The sequence below is a fragment of the Ahaetulla prasina genome, chromosome 15 (genome assembly GCF_028640845.1).
Source record: "Ahaetulla prasina isolate Xishuangbanna chromosome 15, ASM2864084v1, whole genome shotgun sequence".
Lineage (NCBI taxonomy): Eukaryota > Metazoa > Chordata > Lepidosauria > Squamata > Colubridae > Ahaetulla > Ahaetulla prasina.
In genome coordinates this window covers 7,328,957-7,351,929 of record NC_080553.1, presented here as the reverse complement: position 1 = coordinate 7,351,929, position 22,973 = coordinate 7,328,957, and the positions used below count along the sequence as shown (strand labels likewise).

The 22,973-nt window shown below is 44.7% G+C and overlaps 2 protein-coding genes across 17 annotated transcripts in view; both read right to left on the bottom strand.

Annotated features, from left to right (window-relative positions):
* Nucleotides 1–11,517, bottom strand: part of NOC4L (nucleolar complex associated 4 homolog) — a 58,658-nt gene extending 47,141 nt beyond the window's left edge. The window contains exons 1-6 of one of the 3 annotated variants that reach the window (XM_058158915.1): nt 11,133–11,517; nt 9,065–9,185; nt 8,240–8,346; nt 5,560–5,661; nt 3,402–3,551; nt 278–377 (exon numbers count right to left, since the gene is read on the bottom strand). In XM_058158915.1, coding sequence (XP_058014898.1) covers nt 278–377; nt 3,402–3,551; nt 5,560–5,661; nt 8,240–8,346; nt 9,065–9,185; nt 11,133–11,246 — 694 coding nt within the window. In that variant the 5' untranslated portion in view covers nt 11,247–11,517. The remainder of the gene's footprint in view (nt 1–277; nt 378–3,401; nt 3,552–5,559; nt 5,662–8,239; nt 8,347–9,064; nt 9,186–11,132) is intronic. The other 2 variants (XM_058158916.1, XM_058158914.1) reach the window with 2 other exon arrangements.
* A 1,969-nt stretch (nt 11,518–13,486) lies between these two features.
* Nucleotides 13,487–22,973, bottom strand: part of EP400 (E1A binding protein p400) — a 103,528-nt gene continuing 94,041 nt past the window's right edge. For 12 of the 14 annotated variants that reach the window (XM_058158911.1, XM_058158906.1, XM_058158897.1 and 9 more), the window contains 5 exons: nt 21,111–21,300; nt 20,728–20,864; nt 19,667–19,813; nt 18,564–18,641; nt 13,487–16,411 (listed from right to left, as the gene is read on the bottom strand). In XM_058158911.1, coding sequence (XP_058014894.1) covers nt 16,142–16,411; nt 18,564–18,641; nt 19,667–19,813; nt 20,728–20,864; nt 21,111–21,300 — 822 coding nt within the window. In that variant the 3' untranslated portion in view covers nt 13,487–16,141. The remainder of the gene's footprint in view (nt 16,412–18,563; nt 18,642–19,666; nt 19,814–20,727; nt 20,865–21,110; nt 21,301–22,973) is intronic. The other 2 variants (XM_058158899.1, XM_058158907.1) reach the window with 2 other exon arrangements.

Genomic DNA, 22,973 nt, shown 5'->3' with positions numbered 1-22,973 from the left:
GTGAGAGAGAGAGAGAGAGAGAGGGACCCAATTAAAAAAAAACAGCAAAAAAAAAAACAAACACACACAAAAACAGCTGTGAGAATCAAGACAATTCTTTGAAATGTTTCCTCCCACAAGTTTTGGAATAATTTTAGACTTTTAATCATTTAGATAATTTGAACCGGATGGATTGTTTAACTGCGAATTAGTCGAGTTCACCCTTGGTACATCTGTCAAGATCACAATTCTGGCCGGACACACACATGGATGCAAGAAACCAGGAAATTTCACTCACCGTGTTTCACCAGAAAACTTTTTATCTCGCTTTCCTCACTCGGCATGACAATGGACGAAATGAGAGCGAAGGCATTCTTTTGGTAAATCGGAAAGGGAGCCTGTGGGAAGGAAAAAAACAGATAATAAAACGGCAGACATTTTAATCGCTTTGGGCCAAGAACCAGATATAGTGCAAGATGCTTTTCTCCCCTCAACCTCTAAAAGCAAACAAAATATTCCTCATAATGCAATGCTTTCCTATTTTGAAAATTATTTTTATCTTGCTGTTTCTGCAAGGAGCTCAGAGGGGTAAAACTCATCCCATCGCCTCCTCCTCCTCGTCTTTTTCTGTTCCTTTTATTTTAAAACTGTGAATGAAATAAAGAATTACATAAAAGAGGCACAGAACTCCTCTTGTGACTTCCAAAAAAGGAAGAGGAGGTGTTTTCATAACAATGGAGAAAGGGAAGGAACAGGAATTTTTTTTTTGTTATCATAATGGAGAAGTAAGAAGAAAAGAAGGTGAAGAAGAGGGAGAAGGAGATGTTTTCATAATAATGCAGAATGAGGAGGATTATTTTCTCATAAGAATGGAGGAGGAGATTTGTTTGATAACGAGAAGGAAGATGGTTTCATAATAATGGAGAAAAAGGTTTTTTTTAAAAAAATAATGCGGTCAAGGTTGCGACTAATCATCATCATTTAAAGTCCCTTGCGGGGGAGTCTGGGCAACTGAGCTCAGTGTTTAGCGTATTTTTCGGAGTATAAAGACGCACCTTAGTTTTTGGGGAGGAAAATAAGAACAAAGCTGACTGACAGGTGGATCGGCCTCCCAGAATAGCCCCAATCAGTTGTTCCCGGAGGTGAATTTTAGCAACAGGTTCCTTGGTTGTGAGCTCTGTGCCTTGCTTTTTTTTTCCTGCCTCTGAAACTTTCTGCCTCTTGAAAGCCTCCAAAACAGACCTTCCAAAAAAAAAAAAAGGCCTCTGAAGCTCTGTTTGGGAGCTTCTTTTGTGAAGCTCCGTTTGGTGGTGTGTTTCTTTTCCTGAAGCGTCGTTTGGGGCCTTTTTCCTGAAGCTTCGTTTCTGATGCTTTTTTTCAGTCTCTGAAACCTCCGTTTGAGAAGCTGGGCGGGGCTACATTTGGAGCATAAGACGCACCGATTTTCACTCTCTTTTTTAGGGGAAAAAGGTGTGTCTTATACTCCGAAAAATACGGTAAATGGCCAGATGCCCTTCCTGTTGCCAGTGCAGAGTTTGGTTCATTGTGCACAAAAGACAGAAGTAACTGCCTGTTGTGACCCAGGTTCCTGGACCCGGACTCCTGGACTCGGATGATTCAGAAAGTGAGGGAGAAGACCTGGCAAGCCCTGCTTCTCTTGAGCCCTCTCTCTCCCTGGCACCCACTCAAAGGGAGGAGGAGGGGCCGGCAAGACCTGATTCTCTGAAGCCTTCTTCTGATTTGGCAACGCCCCAAGAACAGTTTTGGAGTGATGCAAGACTGCGCAGGCGTGACCGGCGCGCGCAGCAGAAGCAGCGTTGGGATAAAGCCAAGTCATAATTGTCATGCAGTGACATCTGCAGAGACTATAAATAGGAGGCGGGACTTCCTGGTTTTTTGTCTTGGACAAAGCAATGAATTTGCGCGGGCAAACTGTATCAATGGAGGGAAGAATATATTCGTGAGTAATTCTGGCCTTATCTATAATTTCCTCGTTATCTCCAGAAACTTGGCAGGCCCGTGGGTAGACATGGCCAGGACATTTATATATATGTAAATAAATCAGAAAAGGAGGCCTCTGACTGACTCTTTGCTGGGAGTATTGGGGGGAGGGAAACAGAACACTGCCTCTACCTAGGATCGAACTCATAGCCCCCTGAATGTGAGGCAACAGCTCCACCTCTAGGCCACCGCACCACTCTCAAGGTTTTCACTAACGAACCCAAGCAAATCAGAACTCTGAGACTTAGTTCACTTCCTCTCAAAGAGGGATGGAAGAAGAGGGGGAGGAGGAAGAGGAGGTTTGTGTGTTCTCTGAGCTTGGGTTGTTTTCCTACAGATGCTTCATTAGTCAACTCGATAATGTTGTCAGTGCCAGAAGGAAATTGGGTCTGAAGGGAGGAGAACTTGGTGCCCTCTGAACTTCGTTGATTTTCTTGCAGACGTTTCAAGTCCCAACTAGGTAACATCATCAGTTCTAGAAGGGAGTGAGGTTTGCAGAGAGGAAGAAGAGGAGGGGAAGGAGGAGGAAAACTATGGACTATTTGGTGCTCTCCAAGTTTGGTGGTCTTCTTGCAGATGTTTCAAGACCCAACTAGGTAACTTCATCAGTGCTAGGAGTGAGGTTTGTGGAGAGGAGGAGGAAGATCCGATGGCAATAGAGGTTTCGTTTTAGCAGGCACATTCTGCATGCCTTCAACCACAGCGTTCATGCCGAGGAAGTCCTAGGAGACAGGACAGAACTGGCTGCAGTAGTATTGACCCCAAAGAGGTGCCTGATCTGACCCTCAAAAAAAGAAATATATAAAACAGAGTTCCGCTATGGGTAGATTAACACTCACTATTAAGGATAAAGAAGAAAATTAGTATTTTTTGATATGGGATATGTTCTATCAATGGCTAGGCAATAGAAACAGAAGTTAGATAGGATGAGATATAAAAAGAGGAAATGGTAATATTATGGCGATGAATATATTAGAATATTCATGACTGGGAAGGTCAGCCAATGAATAGACATAGCAACTAAATCAGCCAACTGGGAGCTGAGACAGACTGGAGCCAGGGAATGTCTTAGTCTACAGCTTCTGATTCTGTGCAGAGAATTGAAACTGAAACCAGTGTGTGTTAAGCTCTGAGCTGTACGCTCTGTGTGCGAGAATGTCTGCTGATCTGAGCTGAAGAATAAACTGTTGGTATGGTAAATCCTGTATGTGTTATTGTGAATATAAAGAAGTTAATGAATCCTGCTGCATCAGTTTATCTGTGTGCGCTTCTGGATTTGGTTTTTTTGCAACAAACTCTGACAGAATATTACAACAATTATGTGGACTACGATTGTTTAAAAATAACTGTATAAATAAAACAAATAAAATATGGGGGGGGGGGGAACCAGAGTTCCGCTCTCAGCCAGGACATCAAGGTACCTGTTTGGCCTTTGGCATCACGTTGCCCAGGTTTTCGGCCACCGCTTTCATCACAAAGAACCGGACATCATCCTGTTCCATGTATTCCTGGAAACGCGAGATGAGGAGCGAGGAATTCTGATCAGTCTGGATTAGACCCCCCACCACTACCTGGAAAGGGAGGTAAAGAGAATTAAGAGGCAGAATCGACCATATTTGTATTATCACCATTCCTTTCCCCTGAGATTTAAATTCTCTCTCCCGGAAAGGAGAAACCCCGCAAAAGTTTGGAGAAGTAATCAAGTAATCAAGAACTAATCAAGAAGAGAAGCAACTTAGAACTAAGGAGAAATTTCCTGACAGTTAAAACAATTAATCAGTGGAACAAGTTGCCTGCAGAAGTTGTGAATACTCCAACACTGGAAATTTTTAAGAAAATGTTGGATAGCCGTTTGTCTGAAAAGGTGTAGAGTTTCCTGCCTGGGCAGGGGGTTGGACTAGAAGACCTCCAAGGTCCCTTCCAACTCTGTTATTATGTTATGTTAAGTACAACAAAAAATTTGGGGAGATTTCACCCATTCAGGATCCTCAAATTTGCTAATTTTCTCAGAATGGGGGGAAGAGAGAGAGAGACAGGATAAAGGAAGAAGAAATGGAACCGAATGCCGAATCAAGAAAAATTCTACTATTGGTAGACCTCGATTTACAACCACAATTGAGCCTAAATTTTCTGTTGTTAAGTGAGACATTTCAACGAATTTTACCCCATTTTACTTATTTTTTTTGCCACCGTCGTTAAGCGAATCACTGCAGTGGTTACACTAGTAACACCGTTGTTAAATGAACCTGGCTTCCCCCTTGACTTTGCTTGTCTGAAGGTCGCAAAAGGGGGAATCGCGTGACCCAGGAACACTGCAGCTGTCATAAGTGTGAATCAGTTGTCAAGCATCCAAATTTTGATCACCTGACGATGGAGAGGCAGCAATGGTCAAAAATGTAAAAAACGATTGTTAAGTCACTTTTTTCAGTGTTATTGTAACTTCAAATGGTCACTAAACAAACTGGGGCACTGCAACGGTCACTAATACAAGTCAGTTGCCAAGCATCCGAATTTTAATCATGTGACTCTGGGGATGCCGTAACAGCCATAAGGGTGAAAAATGGTCATTAGTCACATTTTTCAGTGCCATTGTAACTTCCCTAAACAAACTATTATTAAGTCAAGGGCTACTTGTATTATTTTGGAATGCCGGCTCCAAGATCACCGCAGGGGCCTCTGGTGGCTCAGCAGACTAAAGCAGTCTGTTATTAACACAGCTGCTTGCGATTACTGCAAGTTCAAGTCCCACCAGGCCCAAGGTTGACTCAGCCTTCCATCCTTTATAAGGTAGGTAAAATGAGGACCCAGATTGTTGGGGGTAATAAAAGTTGACTTTGTATATAATATACAAATGGATGAAGACTATTGCTTAACACACTGTAAGCCGCCCTGAGTCTTCGGAGAAGGGCGGGATATAAATTCAAATAAAAAAAAAAGATGGGGAATACAACCAAGAAATTAAAAGACGCTTGCTTCCGGGGAGGAAAGCCATGGCAAATCTAGACAGCATACTAAAAAGCAGAGACATCACTCTGCCAACAAAAATGTGTATAGTCAAGGCTATGGTTTTCCCAGTTGCAATGTATGGCTATGAAAGTTGGACCATAAGAAAGGCTGAGCACCAAAGAATTGATGCCTTTGAACTCTGGTGCTGAGAAGATTCCTGCGAGTCCCTTGGACTGCAAGGCGATCCAACCGGTCAGTCCTAGAGGAGATCAACCCTGACTGCTCTTTAGAAGGCCAGATCCTGAAGATAAAACTCAAATACTTTGGCCACCTAATGAGAAGGAAGGATTCCCTGGAGAAGAGCCGAATGCTGGGAACGATGGAGGGCAAAAGAAGAAGAAGGAACGGCAGAGAACGAGGTGGCTGGATGGAGTCACTGAAGCAGTCGGCGTGAACTTCAATGGACTCCAGAGGATGGTAGAGGACAGGAAAGCCTGGAGGAACGTTGTCCATGGGGTCGCGATGGGTCGGACACAACTTCACGACTAACAACAACATTCTAATTCCAACAACAGGAATCAAAGTTGAAAGATAAACCAAGAATGACTGTATCAAAATGCAGAGAGAACTTACTTGTAAAAGCTCCTGCGGGAAATTGAAACTCCATTCGTTCTTGACCAAAGGGTGTTTGGCTTCCAATTCAACAAATTTCATCAGGGTACAAAGAGCAGTTTCCTTCCACCAAAATGGGACAGGTAAGAAAGCAGAAGAGCAAAAAAAGATATTTAATATTAAGTCCATTTCCCACCCACCCCCTCTGCAAAATAGCCATCAAAAATCTTGCAGCGTTTTTAACACTTTGGTGGCAAAGGAAGCTGGGAGGCGCTAAGCCACTGTTTTATTGTGGTTTACAGAATAAGCCTCAGCTAGCTAAATGCGCAGAAGATGCTAAGTCGGAATCAAACAGGCCCCATTGCATTAAGTGAGTGTTTTTCAAACTTGGTTACTTTAAGAGGGCTGGGGAATTCTGGTAGATGAAGTCCACCCCTAATAATAATAATAATAATAATAATAATAATAATAATAATAATAATAATAATAATAATAATAATAATAATAATAATAATAATAATAATAATAATAATAATAATAATAATATTTTAATTTGTATACCGCCCTTCTCCTAAAGGATTCAGGGCAGTGAACAGCCAAATAAAAACAACAATTAAATACAGACAATACAAATAAAACAGTAGCTTAAAAAACTTATTCAAATTTGGCCCAAAGTTAAAATACATTTAAAATCCCAAAAAAAACTAATTAAAAATTAAAACCCATAAAAACATCTAAAAATTCTATGCCAGTCCCGCGCGGAAAAATAGGTATGTCTTAAGCTCGCGGCGAAAGGTTCGAAGGTCAGGAAGTTGTAAGCCTAATACACTGTAAGCCGCCCTGAGTCTTCGGAGAAGGGCGGGATATAAATGTAAAAAAAAAAAAAAAAGTTGTCCAGGGGGAAGTTTGTTCCATAGGGTAGGAGCCCCCACAGAGAAAGCCCTTCCCCTGGGGGCCACCAGCCGACACTGCTTGGCTGATGGCACCCTAAGGAGTCCCTCTCTGTGAGAGCACACGGGTCGGTGGGAGGCAAACGGTGGCAGTAGGCGGTCCCGTAAGTAACCCGGTCCTAAGCCTGGTCTTAAAGCTGCCAAGTTTGAAAAACACTCGTTTAATGTAATGGGGGAATTAGTTCACTGATTGAAGATATTGATTTGCGACAAAGAGAGACAATGGCGAAATTACAGCAAAAGCCAAAATAAATTGACTTTATATAGTAATGCTTCTTAGGGGAGAGAGAACCCTTTCAACACAGAGTTGGACACAGTAAAATACAATAAATATTTGCTAGGGCAGAAATTGTGCAGTACATGGTGAACTGCACCAGAATTTTGTGGCCTTTGGTTCTAGAAAATTAGAATGTGTTTCATTTTTAGGATATAGCTTTTTCACTTTATTTTGCTCCTCTGGCTTCTGCAAAGGCAAAAGATTTGCAAAATGCTTGTCTAGATGAAAAGGGTGACTTCCCTGCAGGTATAAAGCCAGAACATCCAAGGGAGGAAAAAATAGGTATGTCTTAAGCTCATGTAAAGGTTCAAGGTCAGGAAGTTGTAAGCCTAATACACTGTAAGCCGCCTGAGTCTTCGGAGAAGGGCGGATATAAATGTAAAAAAAAAAAAAAAGTTGTCCAGGGGGAAGTTTGTTCCATAGGGTAGGAGCCCCTACAGAGAAAGCCCTTCCCCTGGGGGCCACCAGCCGACATTGCTTGGCTGACGGCACCCTAAGGAGTCCCTCTCTGTGAGAGCACACGGGTCGGTGGGAGGCAAACGGTGGCAGTAGGCGGTCCCGTAAGTAACCTGGTCCTAAGCCCGGTCTTAAAGCTGCCAAGTTTGAAAAACACTCGTTTAATGTAATGGGGGAATTAGTTCACTGATTGAAGATATTGATTTGCGACAAAGAGAGACAATGGCGAAATTACAGCAAAAGCCAAAATAAATTGACTATATAGTAATGCTTCTTACGGGAGAGAGAACCCTTTCAACACAGAGTTGGACACGGTAAAATACAATAAATATTTGCTAGGGCAGAAATTGTGCAGTACATGGTGAACTGCACCAGCATTTTGTGGCCTTTGGTTCTAGAAAATTAGAATGTGTTTCATTTTTAGGATATAGCTTTTTCACTTTATTTTGCTCCTCTGGCTTCTGCAAAGACAAAAGATTTGCAAAATGCTTGTCTAGATGAAAAGGGTGACTTCCCTGCAGGTAGAAAGCCAGAACATCCAGGGGAGGGAAAAAAAATAGCTTGTTTTCCTTGACATGCTGTCTTTCCACTTTGGGAAAATGTTAAGAGAAAGCGATTTTTTTTTTAAGCATGTTCACAAAGTGGAAGAAATGATTTGCTTACAAATCTTTTTTTTAAACTTTTGCTAGACTATTTTAAGGGATGCAGTGGCTCAGTGGCTAAGAGGATGAGCTTGTCGATCGAAAGGTCGGCAGTTGTCCCAGCTTCTGCCAACCTAGCAGTTCGAAAGCACTTAAAAATGCAAGTAGAAAAATAGGGACCACCTTTGGTGGGAAGGTAACAGCGTTCCGTGCGCCTTTGGCGCTGAGTCATGCCAGCCAAATGACCACGGAGACGTCTTCGGACAGCTCTTCAGCTTTGAAACAGAGAGTTGGATGCGCGAGGGGTACCTTTACCTTTGACTATTTTATTTTGCAAGAATTCATCCAATGAAAAGCTGGCTCTTTGGCAAACTCACTTTGACCTGGAAAGCTTCATGTCCCATCAGTTCCCCCAGACAAGCGGTACAGCTGTTGTAACGATGTCTCATCCAAATTTTATATTTCTCTTCTGCACTGTAATTTCCTGAAACAAAACAAGGCGTGGACCGGAGAAAGATGGAAGAGGAGCTGCCCATCGCTGCGAGGTCATCAGCTACCATATATATTCAGTATAAACCCAGCCATAAATAAGCTGCCTCGCAAAATTGCAATCAAAATTGTTTTAATGAGTAGATCAGGAGAGGTTTGGACCTCTTGTATCGAATCTTTTTAAAAGAAAGATGCAGCTGCTTTAATGAACCCTGAAGGGCTGTGCTCAGCTGAGGTCCAAAGCCCTTCTTGTCAAATAAGATTTGAAGCATGCATAGCCTTAAAAACTATCCCAAAAGGTCTGCTTAAGAAAACTTCTAGAATTTCAAAAAGCAGCAACAAACCCTCCAGGAGGAAGAAAAAATGATCCAGCTCCTTTAATGAACCCAGATGGGCTGTGCTAAGCTTAACCCAAAAGCAACTTCTGCCAAATAAGATCTGAAGCATGCACAGCCTTAAAAACTACCCCTTAAGGATTGCTGCAAAAAACAGACCAACCCCAAAACCAGGAAGAAAATTCCATTGAAAGTAGCTGCATCTTCCTCCTGATAAACCAGGAAAGATGCTCTACTGTTGCCACATCACCCATGCTCAGGAATGGCCCAAAATTTCCCTACTCCTAGTCAAATCTGTGGCTCTATGGTCCTGTTTACCACACTCATAGCCTTACCACACTCATAGCCATTCCCCCCCCCCCAAGGTCATCCTCTTACCTTGGACAGAGTCTTCCTCAGGGGGAAGTTTGCCTACAAAGAGTTCGCCCCGTGTGAGTAAAGCTCCGAAGAGGCGGCTGCACGTCCGGATAGCACACAGGATTATCTCCTTGTCCTCGGCCTGCGAGGCGGAAAAACCAGGATTATGGGAAAGGAAAAGATGGAGTAAATCACAGGATTGAGACAGCTACATGAAACATTCACGGAAACAAGAGGGTAGCTGTTGAAAGCAGCTGCATCTTCCTGATGAACAAGAAAGGACTTGCAGCCACTCTGCAGATGCTCAGGAGCCTTGCCCTTCTTGCTCGCTCAGTTCATTCTCAGCTCTTTTTCTTCCTACACCAAATTCTCTTGGAAAGATGACTATGGATTCACACAAGCTATTGGAAACAGCTGCATCCTTCCGATGAGCCAGAGGTTTCCCTCAATTGGGGGGGGTTCAGGAAGCAGGTCCAACCAGGATTTCTCTTTTTTTGGGTGGGTGGGGGGAAATGCTAGGAAGTTTGCTTGAGAAGCTAGGAGGGTGTGAAATTAGGCAGCTGGCCTGACCCTCTAAAGCAGGGGACACCAACTGGTGGTCCGCGAGAAAATTTTGGAGGTCCGCAGAAAAATTATTTGCATTTTTTATATTGCATTAAATACTATTTATCTTTTAAAAAAATCATATTACTGGTCCGCAGGATTTAAAATTATGAATTCAGGAGTCACTGAGGTCCGAAAGATTGGTGACCCCTGCTCTAAAGTTTTTCCTCAGGCCAGTGAAAAATAAGAGAGACCCTTATGGCCCAGCAAGGAAAACATGCTTTTGAGAATGAACTGAGCAATCCAGAAGGGCAGGGAAAGACCAAGGGGGCTGGGGGCGATGGGGATTGTAGTACATTGCTCCCTACCCACCCAAGAGGTCGGGGACCGTTGGATTCCCCATTTGGCTGCCTCGCGCCCACTTGCACAACCTCCACAATCTCTGGAGGCAGCAGGGTGTGTTTGTGTGTACATACAAAACACACACACACACACCTTACTTCCAAGGGGCCAAGACTACTGCATTCCCAGCTTGGCTGCTTTGCGTCCATGGTGTCCTGCACACACGGTAGCCTACTGCTACCGAATACCTCTCACCGACCCGTGCGCTCTCATAGAGAGGGTCTCCTCAGGGTGCCGTCAGCGAGGCAATGTCGTCTGGCGACGCCCAGGGGAAGAGCCTTCTCTGTGGGGGCTCCCACCCTCTGGAACGAACTACCCCCCGGACTTCGTCAGCTTTCGGACCTCCGGACCTTCCGCCGCGGGCTTAAAACATATCTATTTAATTGTGCAGGACTGAGCTAGATTTTAAATTTATGGGTTTTAATTGGGTTCTGTTTTTATATTTTAATAACGGGCTTTAGAATAAGTTTTTTAATTGTTTTTATATTGTATTTGTGTTATGTATTTTTAAGTGCCTGTAAACCGCCCTGAGTCCTTCGGGAGATAGGGCGGTATATAAATATGATTAATAAATAATAAATAAATAAATAAAAACAAAGACACACACACACCCACACCCTTCCAAGGGCCAGAGACTATTGCATGTGCATAGAACACACACACAAACATACAACACAAATCCTTCCAAGGGCCTGAGACTATTGCATGTGCATACCACACACACACACACAAACACACAACCTTCTAAGGGCCCGAGACTATTGCATGTACATAGAACACACACAAACACAACACAAATCCTTCCAAGGGCCGGAGACTATTCCATGTGCATACCACACACACACAGACACACAACCTTCTAAGGGCCCGAGACTATTGTATCTGCATACAATACACAGACAGACATAGACACACAACCTTCCAAGGGCCACAGACTATTGCATGTGCATATAACACACAAAGACACACACACCTTTCCAAGGGATCGAAACTACTGCATCTGCATACAACAAACATACACAAATCCTTCCAAGGGCCCGAGACTATTGCACGTGCATACAACACACACACACACGCGCGCGCGCACAAATCCTTCCAAGGGCCCGAGCCTATTGCATTCCCCGCCGCGCTGCTCTGCGCCCACCTGCAAAAGCTCCAGGATCTCGAAGACGCGGTTGGCGCATCGGCGGCTGCCCAGCGTCTCCTCCAAACAAGCGGCCAGCCGGACTTCGGCTTCTCGGACCGCAGCCTCCGCCATGGTTCCCTCCGCCGGATCGCGGCTCGACTGGCTGCTGCCCCACGTGCGCGGAAGGAAGGAAGGCCGGCCAGGCCCCGCCTCGCCCACCGGCTCCTCCTCCTCCTCCTCCCCGGAGTTGCGAAGGAGTTGCAACCCAGCGCCCCCGGGCGTCCTTGCAAATCAATGCCTTGCCCGCCTCTTGGAGTCGGGGTGGGGTGGGGAGTGGGCTTTGGAGATGGAGGAGGGGTGGGCTTTGGGTGAGTTAGGGGGCTCGGGAAAAGCCCCGAGCGGAGGCGGGAAATATTTGGGAACGTGGGAATAGAATAGAAGAGAACAGAAGAGAAGAGAAGAAATGGAATGGAATAGAAAAAGGAAATAGTATAGTATAGTATAGTATAGAATAGAATAGAATAATGGAATGGAATGGAATGGAATGGAATAGAATAGAATAGAAAAAAATAGAATAGAATAGAACAGAATAGAATAGAATTACAATGGAATGGAATGGAATAGGAAAAAGAAATAGTATAGTATAGTATAGTATAGTATAGTATAGTATAGTATAGTATAGTATAGTATAGTATAGTATAATTAGTATAGTATAGTATAGTATAGTATAGTATAGTATAGCACAGCATAGCATAGAATAGAAGAATGGAATGGAATGGAATAGAATAGAATAGGATTCTTTATTGGCCAAGTTTGATTGGACACATAAGAAATTTGTCTTTGGTGCATAAGCTGTCAGTGTACATAAAAAGAAAAGATACCTTCATCAAGGTACAACACTTACAACACTTAATGATAGTCATAGGGTTCAAATTTAACACTTAGTGATAAACCACTTAATGATAGAATGCAGCACATCTGGGAAGTGCTGGGCGTGGGAATTTAGCACATCTGGCTGGGGGAAAAAAAAAAGTCCTTCCTAAAGGGGCCCCTATTGCTCCCCCTGGCCTCCCCTCCGTACATTTATTTTATTTTATTTAGTTTGTCAAACATGTCAAACAGATAACAGGCATACGTCTAAACATGGACATGAGCGCATGAGTTATTAACATAATTCATATTATTTTAAATTGTAAAGCACATATTATTAAAACTTTTTAAAGAATAAGAATGGATGCAAACCAAACGGGAACAGAGGAAGTGAAACATGTATTATTATTATTTTTAAATCTCTTTAAACCAGGGGTCTCCAACCTTGGTCCCTTTAAAACTTGTGGCCAAAGCTGGCTGAGGAACTCTGGGAGTTGAAGTCCACAAGTCTTAAAGGGACCAAGGTTGGAGACTCCTGCTTTAAACATTTCCCCAAGGCTGATGGTCGAGGTAGTCCTCGACTTACAACAGTTCAAAGTTTAGTGACTGGCGCTGAAAAAAAATGGGACATGATCGTTTTTCACACTTATGACCGTTGCAGTATGTTTCATTTTTCACACTTACGCCCGTCACATGATCCAAATTCAGATGCTTGGCAACTGGCTATTTGTATTGATGACCTTTGCGGTGCCCCGGGGTCTGGTGGTGATCCCCTTTTGTGACCTTCCGACAAACAAAGCCAATGGGGGGGACACTGGATTTGCTTAACCACCGTGTTACTAATTTAACAACGGCAACGATTCACTTAACAACAGTGGCAAGAAAAGTCGTAAAATAGGGCAAAACTCAGCTCACCTAACATAATTTCTCAATTTAGCAACATAAATTCTGGGCTCAGTTGTGGTTGCAAGTTGAGGACTACCTGCATTTTTAAAATTCTTCTCTTTAAACTTCCTTCAAGGAAGATGGAGAAAGAGAGTTGTGCCAGTGGCCTAGAGGTGGAGCTGTCACCTCACAATCAGGAGGCTGTGAGTTCGATCCTAGGTAAAGGCAGATATTTCTCTCTCTGGGCACAATGAGAATATATCTGCTGAATGACTCTGCATTGGCGACAGGAAAGGCATCTGGCCAGTAATGCTCTGCTAGCTCCATTCAATTGAGACCCCAGACTCCATCCCATAAGGAATTATGGGGTCGTTAAATGATGAAGGGAATATGCAGTTAGGGAGTGCTTATTATTATTTTTTCCTTAACTCTGCAAAGCTGGAAAAGTTTCAACACAATGGAAAAATTCACATCGTGAGGAGAAGGTGGCAAGAACAGACCTATTTTGATCAGCATGGCTGATTGATTAAAAAAATTTTTCAGGATTTTAGGATCCCATCTCCCTAAATGTCAGAGTGGGGGAGGCCAGATGAAACAAAACACACAGGTAGGCACAGTTACAAGAATGTTATAAAAATGTACACTTTTAATACACTTTCAGGTAAGATACAACACAAATCCTTCCAATCCTACAGTCAAAGTACAAATTATTTTTATCTTCATAAAGGTAATTTACAAGTCAGTTTACCAAGGGAAGAAAGTAATGAAGGGATAATCAGAAATGTGGAACCACCGAATTGGCATTTTTCCCCGTGAAAAATCAAGACACGGAAATCGCACACATTTTTTCCGTCGAAATCAGACATATTGAAAAACAAGCACAGTGAAATTGAAATGGGTGATGTTATTTTATGCATACAGAATTCATTTTACACCAGTGGTCCTTAAACCTCAGTAACGTTAAACAGGCTTGAACTTCCAGCTCCCACAATTCCACAGCTGGTTGGCTGGGGAATTCTGGGAGTTGAAGTCCAACCCGCTTATCGTTGCTGAGATTAAGGAATGGGGATTTATAGCCTACAGCCTTGTGCACACGTAAGATTTGAGTATATTTGGGGAGCAAAATTAGTTTTGACTGGTAGATTTGCATGGAAGGTGGGAAGGAGAGTGAGAGGACTCTTTAAGGTGGGGGCCCTAATTTGCCAAGATCCCAGTCTTGTAGGGGTACTTGAGGCCAAACGGCTCCCCCCAAATATCTTGGGTTTTTTCAAATGAATTATATCACTCCCTAACGGCTCCTTCTCAAGAGACTAAACTGACAAAATACAAGTCAATGGTATGAAATAGGTTTTGGAGTAAAACGAACTTCAACGATGTCTACCTTCCTTTGTGTAGAAAGTTTTTTTTTTTTTAAATTTTAAAAAGCATACCTTTTATTTGTAAAAAACAAAAAGAAAACCAAAGCCCCGAGACTCCAAAATAGAAAGGATATGGCACTAGAAGAGCAAAAAAGCGACAACAATAGGGGTAAGAAATTGTGCCTGTTCGAAAGAGCAGAGGTGCCGAAGTTATGTGGCCAGCACTAATCTCAACTTGGGAACATCTGGAAGTAGGATAGATATTTGTATTGTCCGGAAGTTTGGCATGAGTGCCAGTATATAAGTTAGTATGGGAGGAGGAGGAGTAAAGGAGGAGGAGGAGAAAGGAGAAGGAGGGGGAGGAGGAAGAGCAGAAGAAGAAGAAGAGGAGGAGGAGGGAGAGAGGGAGGACGAGAAGGGAAGAGGAGGAGAAAAGGAGGAGGAGGAAGAGGAAGAAGAATTAAAAGAAGAAGAATTAGAATTAGAATTAGAATTAGAGGAAGAAGAGGAAGAGAGAGAGAGAGAGGAAGGAAGGAAGGAAGGAAGGAAAGAAAGAAAGAAAGAGAAAGAAAGAAGAAAGAAAGAAAGAAAGAAAAAGAAAGAAAGAAAGAAAGAAAGAAAGAAAGAAAGAAAGAAAGAAAGAAAGAAAGAAAGAAAGAAAAAGATTTGTTTCAAACAATTGAAGGTCTGAAAAATACCTCTGTTGTTTTGGTATTGATAGAAAAAATAATAATAACTTGCCTGAATGCCTCTCCTCTATCCCTCTGAAATGGAAACACAGCTGAACTTTTAAAACAAGACCGCACAAAGAAAAGGGCCAAAACGAATGCTGGAAACTCATACGTTAAATTTTCTTCAGTGTGGAAGCCCCACCAAAAAAACCCCAAGAACAGAATGTTGGATGAGGAATGAAACATGTTTGATTTTTTTTCTTCTTCCACCCATGAAAAAGGGGCTGAGAATGGTGGGCGACGATGAAATACACTTACTGTTACATAATATTAATACCTTTAAAAGAAACAAAAGACCAACCAACCAACCACGTGTCTAGCACACTGAATATCTGAAACCGTGAAAAAGGGAAGTGAAAGCTTAAAACGAAGAGTTTCTCTGTACAAAAGAAAGAAAGAAAGAAAAAAGAACGCACACACGCACACGCAACAAACACAAAGACCGATTAAGCAAAACAGTAAGCAAAACGCCTGATACCCCCCCCACAAACCAACGTGCCACAAGTTAATGTTCGTTTGTTTAAAAAAGTCTCAAATCTCCCCCCCCCCCCCCCGCTCCCAAAAAAATGGTGACTGAAATATGATGCATAATTACAGATACTTACAAATCTTCACATTTCTTGGCTCAATGGAGAAGGGAGTGCTTTGGACTGGAGCTCTCCAACCTTGGCAACTTTAAGCCTGGAGGACTTCAATTCCTAGAATTCACCAGCCAGAGGAATTCTGGGAGCTGGAAGTCCGCCAGGTTTAAAGTTGTCAAAGTTAGAGAGCCCTGCTTTGGACAAAATTATCTGTCCTTCCCCCTTGGACAAGCGAGGCCCGGACAATGTCCGGTATTGCACCCCACAAAGCTCTACAGGTTTTCCCTTCAGATAGGGGTGACAATAACAACCGGCATTGCTACCCACAACACAGGAGAAGCAACTTCGGGGTTTCCACCGAAAGGGCAGTGAGCGTCGGCGAGCAATCGGGCTAACGGAGGAGTTCGAAAGAACGGCATTTCCTTGGGAGTCGGGTTTCAAAATCTCTCTGCAAATCTCTCTGGGAAGCAGAGACATCTGGAGGAGAGCAGGGGGAAACAGCCCTGGAAGTTTCGCAGGAGAGAAGCTTGCTGGATGGGAGGCCACCTAGAGAGCTCTCTCTCTCTCTCTCCCTGGCTTGTTGCCACAAAAAGGTGGAGGACTCAACTGGGTTTGTTCGGAGTCTTTAAGCGGACGGGCGCTCTCATCTGCACTTTTGTTTGCTGACTCTGCCCGTCAGGCAAGGCAGGCGCCTGGGCCGGGTTCGACACGACCGAGGCTTGGATCTGGGGGGAGGCTGTGGTTACCACTTGCTGTTGGATCAGTTTCTGGGGGACGACTTGAGCTGTGGCGGTGGTGGCTGGGATGACCTGGACTTGGTGTTGACCCGCTGTGGTCTGGGACAAGGTGACCGTTTGGGGCTGAGCTTGAACCTGGTAGGAGGAGAGAAAAGAGAAGTCAGAAAAGGCAGGTGGGTGCAGGTTGAGGCTTCGTTTCCCTACAAGCCAAGATAAATAGAAGAAATAGAATAACAGAGTTGGAAGGGAACTTGGAGGCCTTCTAGTCCAACCCCCTGCTTAGGCAGGAAACCCTAGACCACTTCAGACAAATGGTTGTCCAACATCTTCTTAAAAACTTCCAGTGTTGGAGCATTCACAACTTCTGGAGGCAAGTTGTTCCACTAATTATTCTGACTGTCAGGGAATTTCTCCTTAGTTCTAAGTTGCTTCTCTTCTTGACAAGTTGCCACCCATTGCTTCTTGTCCTGCCTTCAGGTGCTTTGGAGAACAGCCTGACTCCCTCTTCTTTGTGGCAACCCCTGAGATATTAGAACACTGCTATCATGTCTCCCCTAGTCCTTCTTTTTATTAAACTAGACATACCCAGTTCCTGCAACTGTTCTTCATATGTTTTAGCCTCCAATCCCCTAATTCTTTTTCTTGCTCTTCTCTGCACTCTTTCTAGAGTCTCAACATCTTTTTTACATTGTGGCGCCCAAAACTGGATGCGGGATTCCAAGTGTGGCCTTACCAAGGCCTTATAAAGTGGTATTAACACTTCACGTGATCTTGATTCTATCCCTGTTTATGCAGCCTAGAACTGTGTTGGCTTTTTTGGCAGCTGCCGCACACGGTTGGCTCATATTTAAGTGAATGTCCACTAGGACTCCAAGATCCCTCTCACGGTTACTACTATTGAGCGAGGTACCACATGTTCTGTACCTGTGCATTTTGTTTTTCTTGCCTAAATGTAGATACTTGGGGGGTGTTTCGGTTTCAGCAAAGCCATTGGGGCGTAAAGTTGTGGCATTCTTGAGGAACAGATGCTTGGCTTTTATATATGAATGACAGAGTTGGAAGGGGACCTTGGAGGTCTTCCAGTCCAACCCCCTCCTCAAGCAGGAGACCTTATAGGTTGACTCAGCCTTCCATCCTTCTATCCAGGTGGATAAAATGAAGAGCCAGATTGCTAGGGGCAATAGGCTAACTTTGTAAACTACTTAGAGAGGGCTGGAAAGCACTATGAAGTGGTATGTAAGTCTAAAGGCTAGTGCTATTATAATATCCCAGACAAGTGACTATCCAATCTCTTCTTGAAAACCTCCAGTGTTGGGAGCACTCACTTCTGGAGGCAAGCCTTTCCACTGACGAATTGTTCTCGCTGTCAGGAAATTTCTGTTTAGTTCTAGGTTGGATCTACTCCTTTAAAAAAATCCCAATGGACTTGCTTTTTGTTTTCCTCTTTTTGCAAATTTCAAGCTCCCCTTTCTACCTTCTCTTATTTTCCTTATGTTGTTGAAAATGGATTTGCAAGGAAAAGCTCACAAGCACCAATGGCAGGGTTTCATGTGGATGAACAACTAGGAGTTGCTTCAAACCATGCAAGGTTCCTATCGATGGTAGATCGGACGAACATAGATTTGAAATGTATTTGAATATCAGTAGCTCGGGTTGGTGCTTGGGCTGTTGGTCTGAGCTCCAAGCTTGGCAATTTGATTGCAAACATTTCGTCACCGTTCGAGGAGACATCTTCGGCGCGCTTTGAGTTGTGCTCATCTGTCAGTGCAGTGGCTTTGTGCATGAGCACAACTCAAAAGCGCACTGACAATGTCTCCTCGAATAGCAATAGCACTTAGACTAATATACCACTTTACAGTGCTTTACCATCCTCTCCAAGCAGTTTACAGAGTCAGCCTCTTGCCCCCAACAATCTGAATCCTCATTTTACCCACCTCAGAAGGATGGAAGGCCGAGTCAACCTTGAGCCTGGTGAGATTTGAACTGCCAGATTGCAAGCAGCCGGCAGTCAGCAGAAGTAGCCTAATGCACTCTAACCACTGCACCGCTGTGGCTCATGAATGGCGATGAAATGTTTGCAACCAAATTGCCAAGCTCGGAGCTCCGACCAACAGCCCGAAAATAGATTTGCCTGGACCGGTTGGTCCAAAGTAAGCCAATTTTAATGCCTTTCTGACAATGATGAGACTGCCATTACACTAAGCTTCGAGACCCAGCTGCCTTCTGTGAGGAAGCCGCTTCCAGGCAAGCATACCTGGAAGAGGCAACAGGTTCTAGGAAACCTTACCTGTTGGGAAACCGAAACCACTTGCTGGATGTTAGCCACTGCTGCTTGTTGGGAGACCACCTGTGGGATCTTGGCCACCTTTAAGAACAAGATATTAGGATGGGTGAGAGTGGGGCTGGAGGGTGCACAACTCAACAACATACAGCAGGTGATTTGTCAAGCCAAGCCAAGCCAAGCCAATGTTTATTACAGTCTAAGACCAGAGACCTTGTCTTCCATCAGTTTTATGTGCAGACCTGGCCCGTGGGTTCTTGCAGGTAGTCCTTGACTTACAACTAGTTGTTTAGTGCCCGTTCAGCAGACCCCGAAAAAGGGACTTACACCCCAGATCTGAAGTTCCGACGGCCACCCTTTCTCCCCAAAAAAAGCCATGTGACCACATTTTGGGCACTTAGCAACTGATGCATCTTTACAACTGTTTGCAATCATGTGACCTCAATATATGACTTTGTTTTGGGTAACCAGTATTTGATTCTGCTTTCCAGTTAAAAAAAAAAAGTATGTTTTTTTTAATTACAGCTTCTTCTATCTAATTAAAAAAATACCAGATTGTGCAGAAATGGATAGGCTGAAATTGAGGATAAAGAAAATACAGAATACTTTCAAACATAGGATTTATTCTATCAATGGTTGGATAATAGAAGTAGTAATTAGAAATTGGAAAAATACTATTATGTATGGTTTATGTTTTAATATATTATTATATTATATACTGTTATGTAAAGCAAATACACCCAGACAATACGCTGTTTATAAAGTATTAATGTATGTTAAGGAAAATATATAAATAAATTGTTAAAAAAATGTAGCAAATACTAGGTTCACAAAACGATGGCAGCGTTCACATTACAACTGCCACAAAAAATTGGGCATTTACGCGCAATGGGCATTTACACACAATGACCTGCTTGGCAACCGTCACAACTTAACAACCATAATTGCGAGCTAAACTGCGGTCGAAAGACTGCCTGCAACGCACTTGGGGTTGGAGGGAAATGTTGAGAAAGCAGTGAAGAGTCCAAGCGGAAGGCTTCCACAGTTTCCTCCCTCTTCCCTCCTACCCACCCCCCCAGGAATGGAATGAAATTGGGGTGCCTCTTTACCTGTATTTGGGTCTGGACCTGCTGCGCCCCCCCTGACTTCTGGGGCTGAGAAATCGGCGTCGGTAGGAATTGGGCTTTGATGGCCGGCTGGGTGGCGTAGACTTTCTGCTGCTGAGATGCTGGCTGCTGGGTCTGGACGGTGACCTGCTGGGAATTGATCTGGTGACCCTCCAGAAAGGGAGGGTTATGATGGGTCTCAGTCTAGACCAGGGGTCTGCCAACTTGGCTCTTTCAAGACTTGTGGACTTCAATTCCCAGAGTTCCTCCTCTGGGAGTTGAAGTCCACAAGTCTTAAAAGAGCCAAGTTTGCAGACCCCTGATCTAGACTAAGACTTGGAAGGAGCTGAGTACGGGGCCCTAACTGGCTGGGAAGGTCAACTCATCAGTGGCTAAGGCGCTGAGCTTGTCGATCAGAAAAGTCAGCAGTTCGGCAGTTCGAATCCTAGTATAACTCTCTGCATGAGCAAGGGGGTTGGACTACATGACCTCCAAGGTCCCTTCCAATTCTGTTACCCTGCCTTTCCAAGAGGCTAGGGAGACGGGAGAAAGCAGGCAGTTGTGTTCCTTGGCCAAAAGGCAAATCATCGAGAAGGAATTAAGAGGTGAACGAATCTGCCGATTCCCTTCTTAACACCGGCGGACCTTCAGGAGAGCAGCTCTGCTCCATCGTGACCTAGAAATGACCAAAGGGACCTTCCAATTTGGCCACCTTCCCCAGTAACGTCAATGTGGGGTCTCCAAGGAATGTGGTTTCTGATGATTAAATCAAAAAGAACCCTTATATAGAGGAGGAGGAGGAGGAGGATGAAGGAAGAATGGGGTTTGTGGAGAGGAGGAGAAGGAGGAATGGGGTTTGCAGAAAGGAAGAGGAGCGAGGAAGAATGAGGTTTGTGGAGAGGAGGAAGAGGATGACAAAGACAACTGTGGGGTCCTTGGTGCTCTCTGAGCTTGGCAATTTTCTTGCAGACATTTCATTACCCAACTAGGTAACATCATCAGTGCTGGAAGGAAAAGGTGTTGGAGGAGGAGGAGGAGGGGAAGGGGAAGGGAGGGAGACTGACCTTCTGTTGAACCCCTGCCTGTCCTTGGGCCACCTGTGGCTGGATGACCTTCTGCTGGGCCGCCTGGTGGTGCTGAGCTTGTTTCACCTTCAAAAACTGTTGGACGTGGAGCGGCTGAGCCATCACTGCCTGCCCTCCTGCTCAGGATGCAAAGGAGAGATGTCGCAATAAGCCACTTTTTTTCAGGGCTCTTTTAACTCCGAACAGTCCCTAAACGAATGGTTGTAAGTGCAGGATGAGCTGTGTATCTTTTTTGGGGGAATGGCAAGCCGCCTAGATTCATTGACTGGGCGGTTACAGAAATTGGATGAACAAACGATTCAGCTAAACTAAAAAACACCCCGGCCCCATTTCCCACAACAAATCCTTTCCGACCCAAATACCTGCTGCTTTCTGCGGCTGCCCAATCGCCACGCTGATTCCGGAGACGGTAACGGGGAGGGCGGTCACCCCTGCCGACGACACCACCGGGACGGACATCACGGGCGGCTTGGCCAGAGCCACTTGGGCTCCTTGAGGCGTCTGACCTGGGATCTGGCTTTGGGCTTGGAGCTGAGAAGCAGCTACACGTGTCTAAGCAGGAAGGAATCGGGATTATTGTACAGGTGCAAAGCGAGAGGTGGGCTACTGGGGCTCTCTAGTCCAGGGGTGCCAAACACAAGGCCCAAACACGGGCCGGATCCGGCCTGCAATGTGGTCAGATCTGGCCTGTGGAACCGTCCTGGAAAATGTAAGGGGACGGCCAGCATGGCTTCAGCCCGGTCTATCTATTCTCACCTAGGCTTCCCCAGCAGCACGAAGCCAAGTCTTTGTTCTGATAAACCCCTTTTATTTAATTTACAGTGAATTCCTCTCCAGCTTGGAAAGTGGCCAGGCTGATATCTTTCAAACTCCCGCAATACTTGGCAAGAACACAGTAATGAATTGTCTCCTGCAAACTCCACTCCCCTTTTATTCCCTATGGGACGGCCCCTTCATCGTCCACTTGTGGCCTTACTCCCAAGTCGACCCTTGTTCTTTAGCTGTTCCCTTCGTCTGGCAACTCTGCACATGCCTATACTAGGAACAGGTTCCAGCTGTTCATCTGCCTCACTGATGTCTGACTCCAAAGGCAGCTGATAACTGGCATATGGCCCTGGCCCCCTCTCTGCCTCCAATGCAGAGCCTTCATCAGAGCCTTTCCCAGATTCCAGGACTGGCCCATGGTCCTCCCCAACCTCCTCACTGTCCGAATCTGCTACCAGCTCTGCTGGCAGGCCACAACACTACCCAATGTGAAGAGGAAACATGCCAACAGTTTGGGGAGTGGCCACGCCCACCCAGTTGGCCACGCCCAGTGAGTGGCGTCAAGCTGGCCATGCCCACCTAGTTGGCCACACCCACCCGGTCCTCCAAGATCAACCACAGCCCTGATGCGGCCCTCAATGAAATGGAGTTTGACACTCCTGGTCTAGTCTTAACGAAGAGAAGGATTAGAGGTGACATGGTAGCTGTCGTCCAGGACTTGAGAGGTTGCCACAAAAAAGAGTGGGGGGGATCCACCTATTCTCCGAATCAGGACAAGAAGTAACAGATGGAAGCTTATCAAACAGAAATCCAAAGTAGAAATTTCCAGACGGTGAGAGCAATTAATCAGTGGAATGGCTTGCCACCAGAAGTTGTGGGTGCTTCATCACTGGAGGTTTAAGAAGAGACTGGACAACCAGGGGTGGTAAGGGTCTCCAGGGGGGTGGGCTAGAAGATTTCCAAGGTCCCTTCCAACTCGAGGAGGAGGAGGAGGAGGAGGAGGAGGAGGAAAGGGACTCCTGCTTGAGCAGTGGGCTGGATTAGAAGATCTCCAACATCCCTTCCAGCCTATTATTCTATGTCCGAAGTCTTGCCTGTTGGACCTAGGACAACTTGCCATGGCCAATTCGCCGTGGAATAAGAATTACCCTAATATCAAAGAAATGCTGGAATATATTAAAGAAAGGATGCCAAAGGAGGGACCAAATGAAATGCCAATGACGACAATTAAAATAATTTTTAAATTATTTTAAGTAATTGAATCGTTCCATAGCGAGTTGTCCCGCAGCAAGTGGACCACGGTGACTTGTCCTGTGGTGAATTGGCCATGGTGAGTTGGCTTTGGCGGGTTACCCGTGGCAAATTGTCCCGGGTGAATTGTCCCATTCCGTGCCTGTTGGCTTGGCAGGGATGTGGCAGAGTCCCAGGTAAAAGGCAGTAAATGGAAGGAAGGTGCCAAT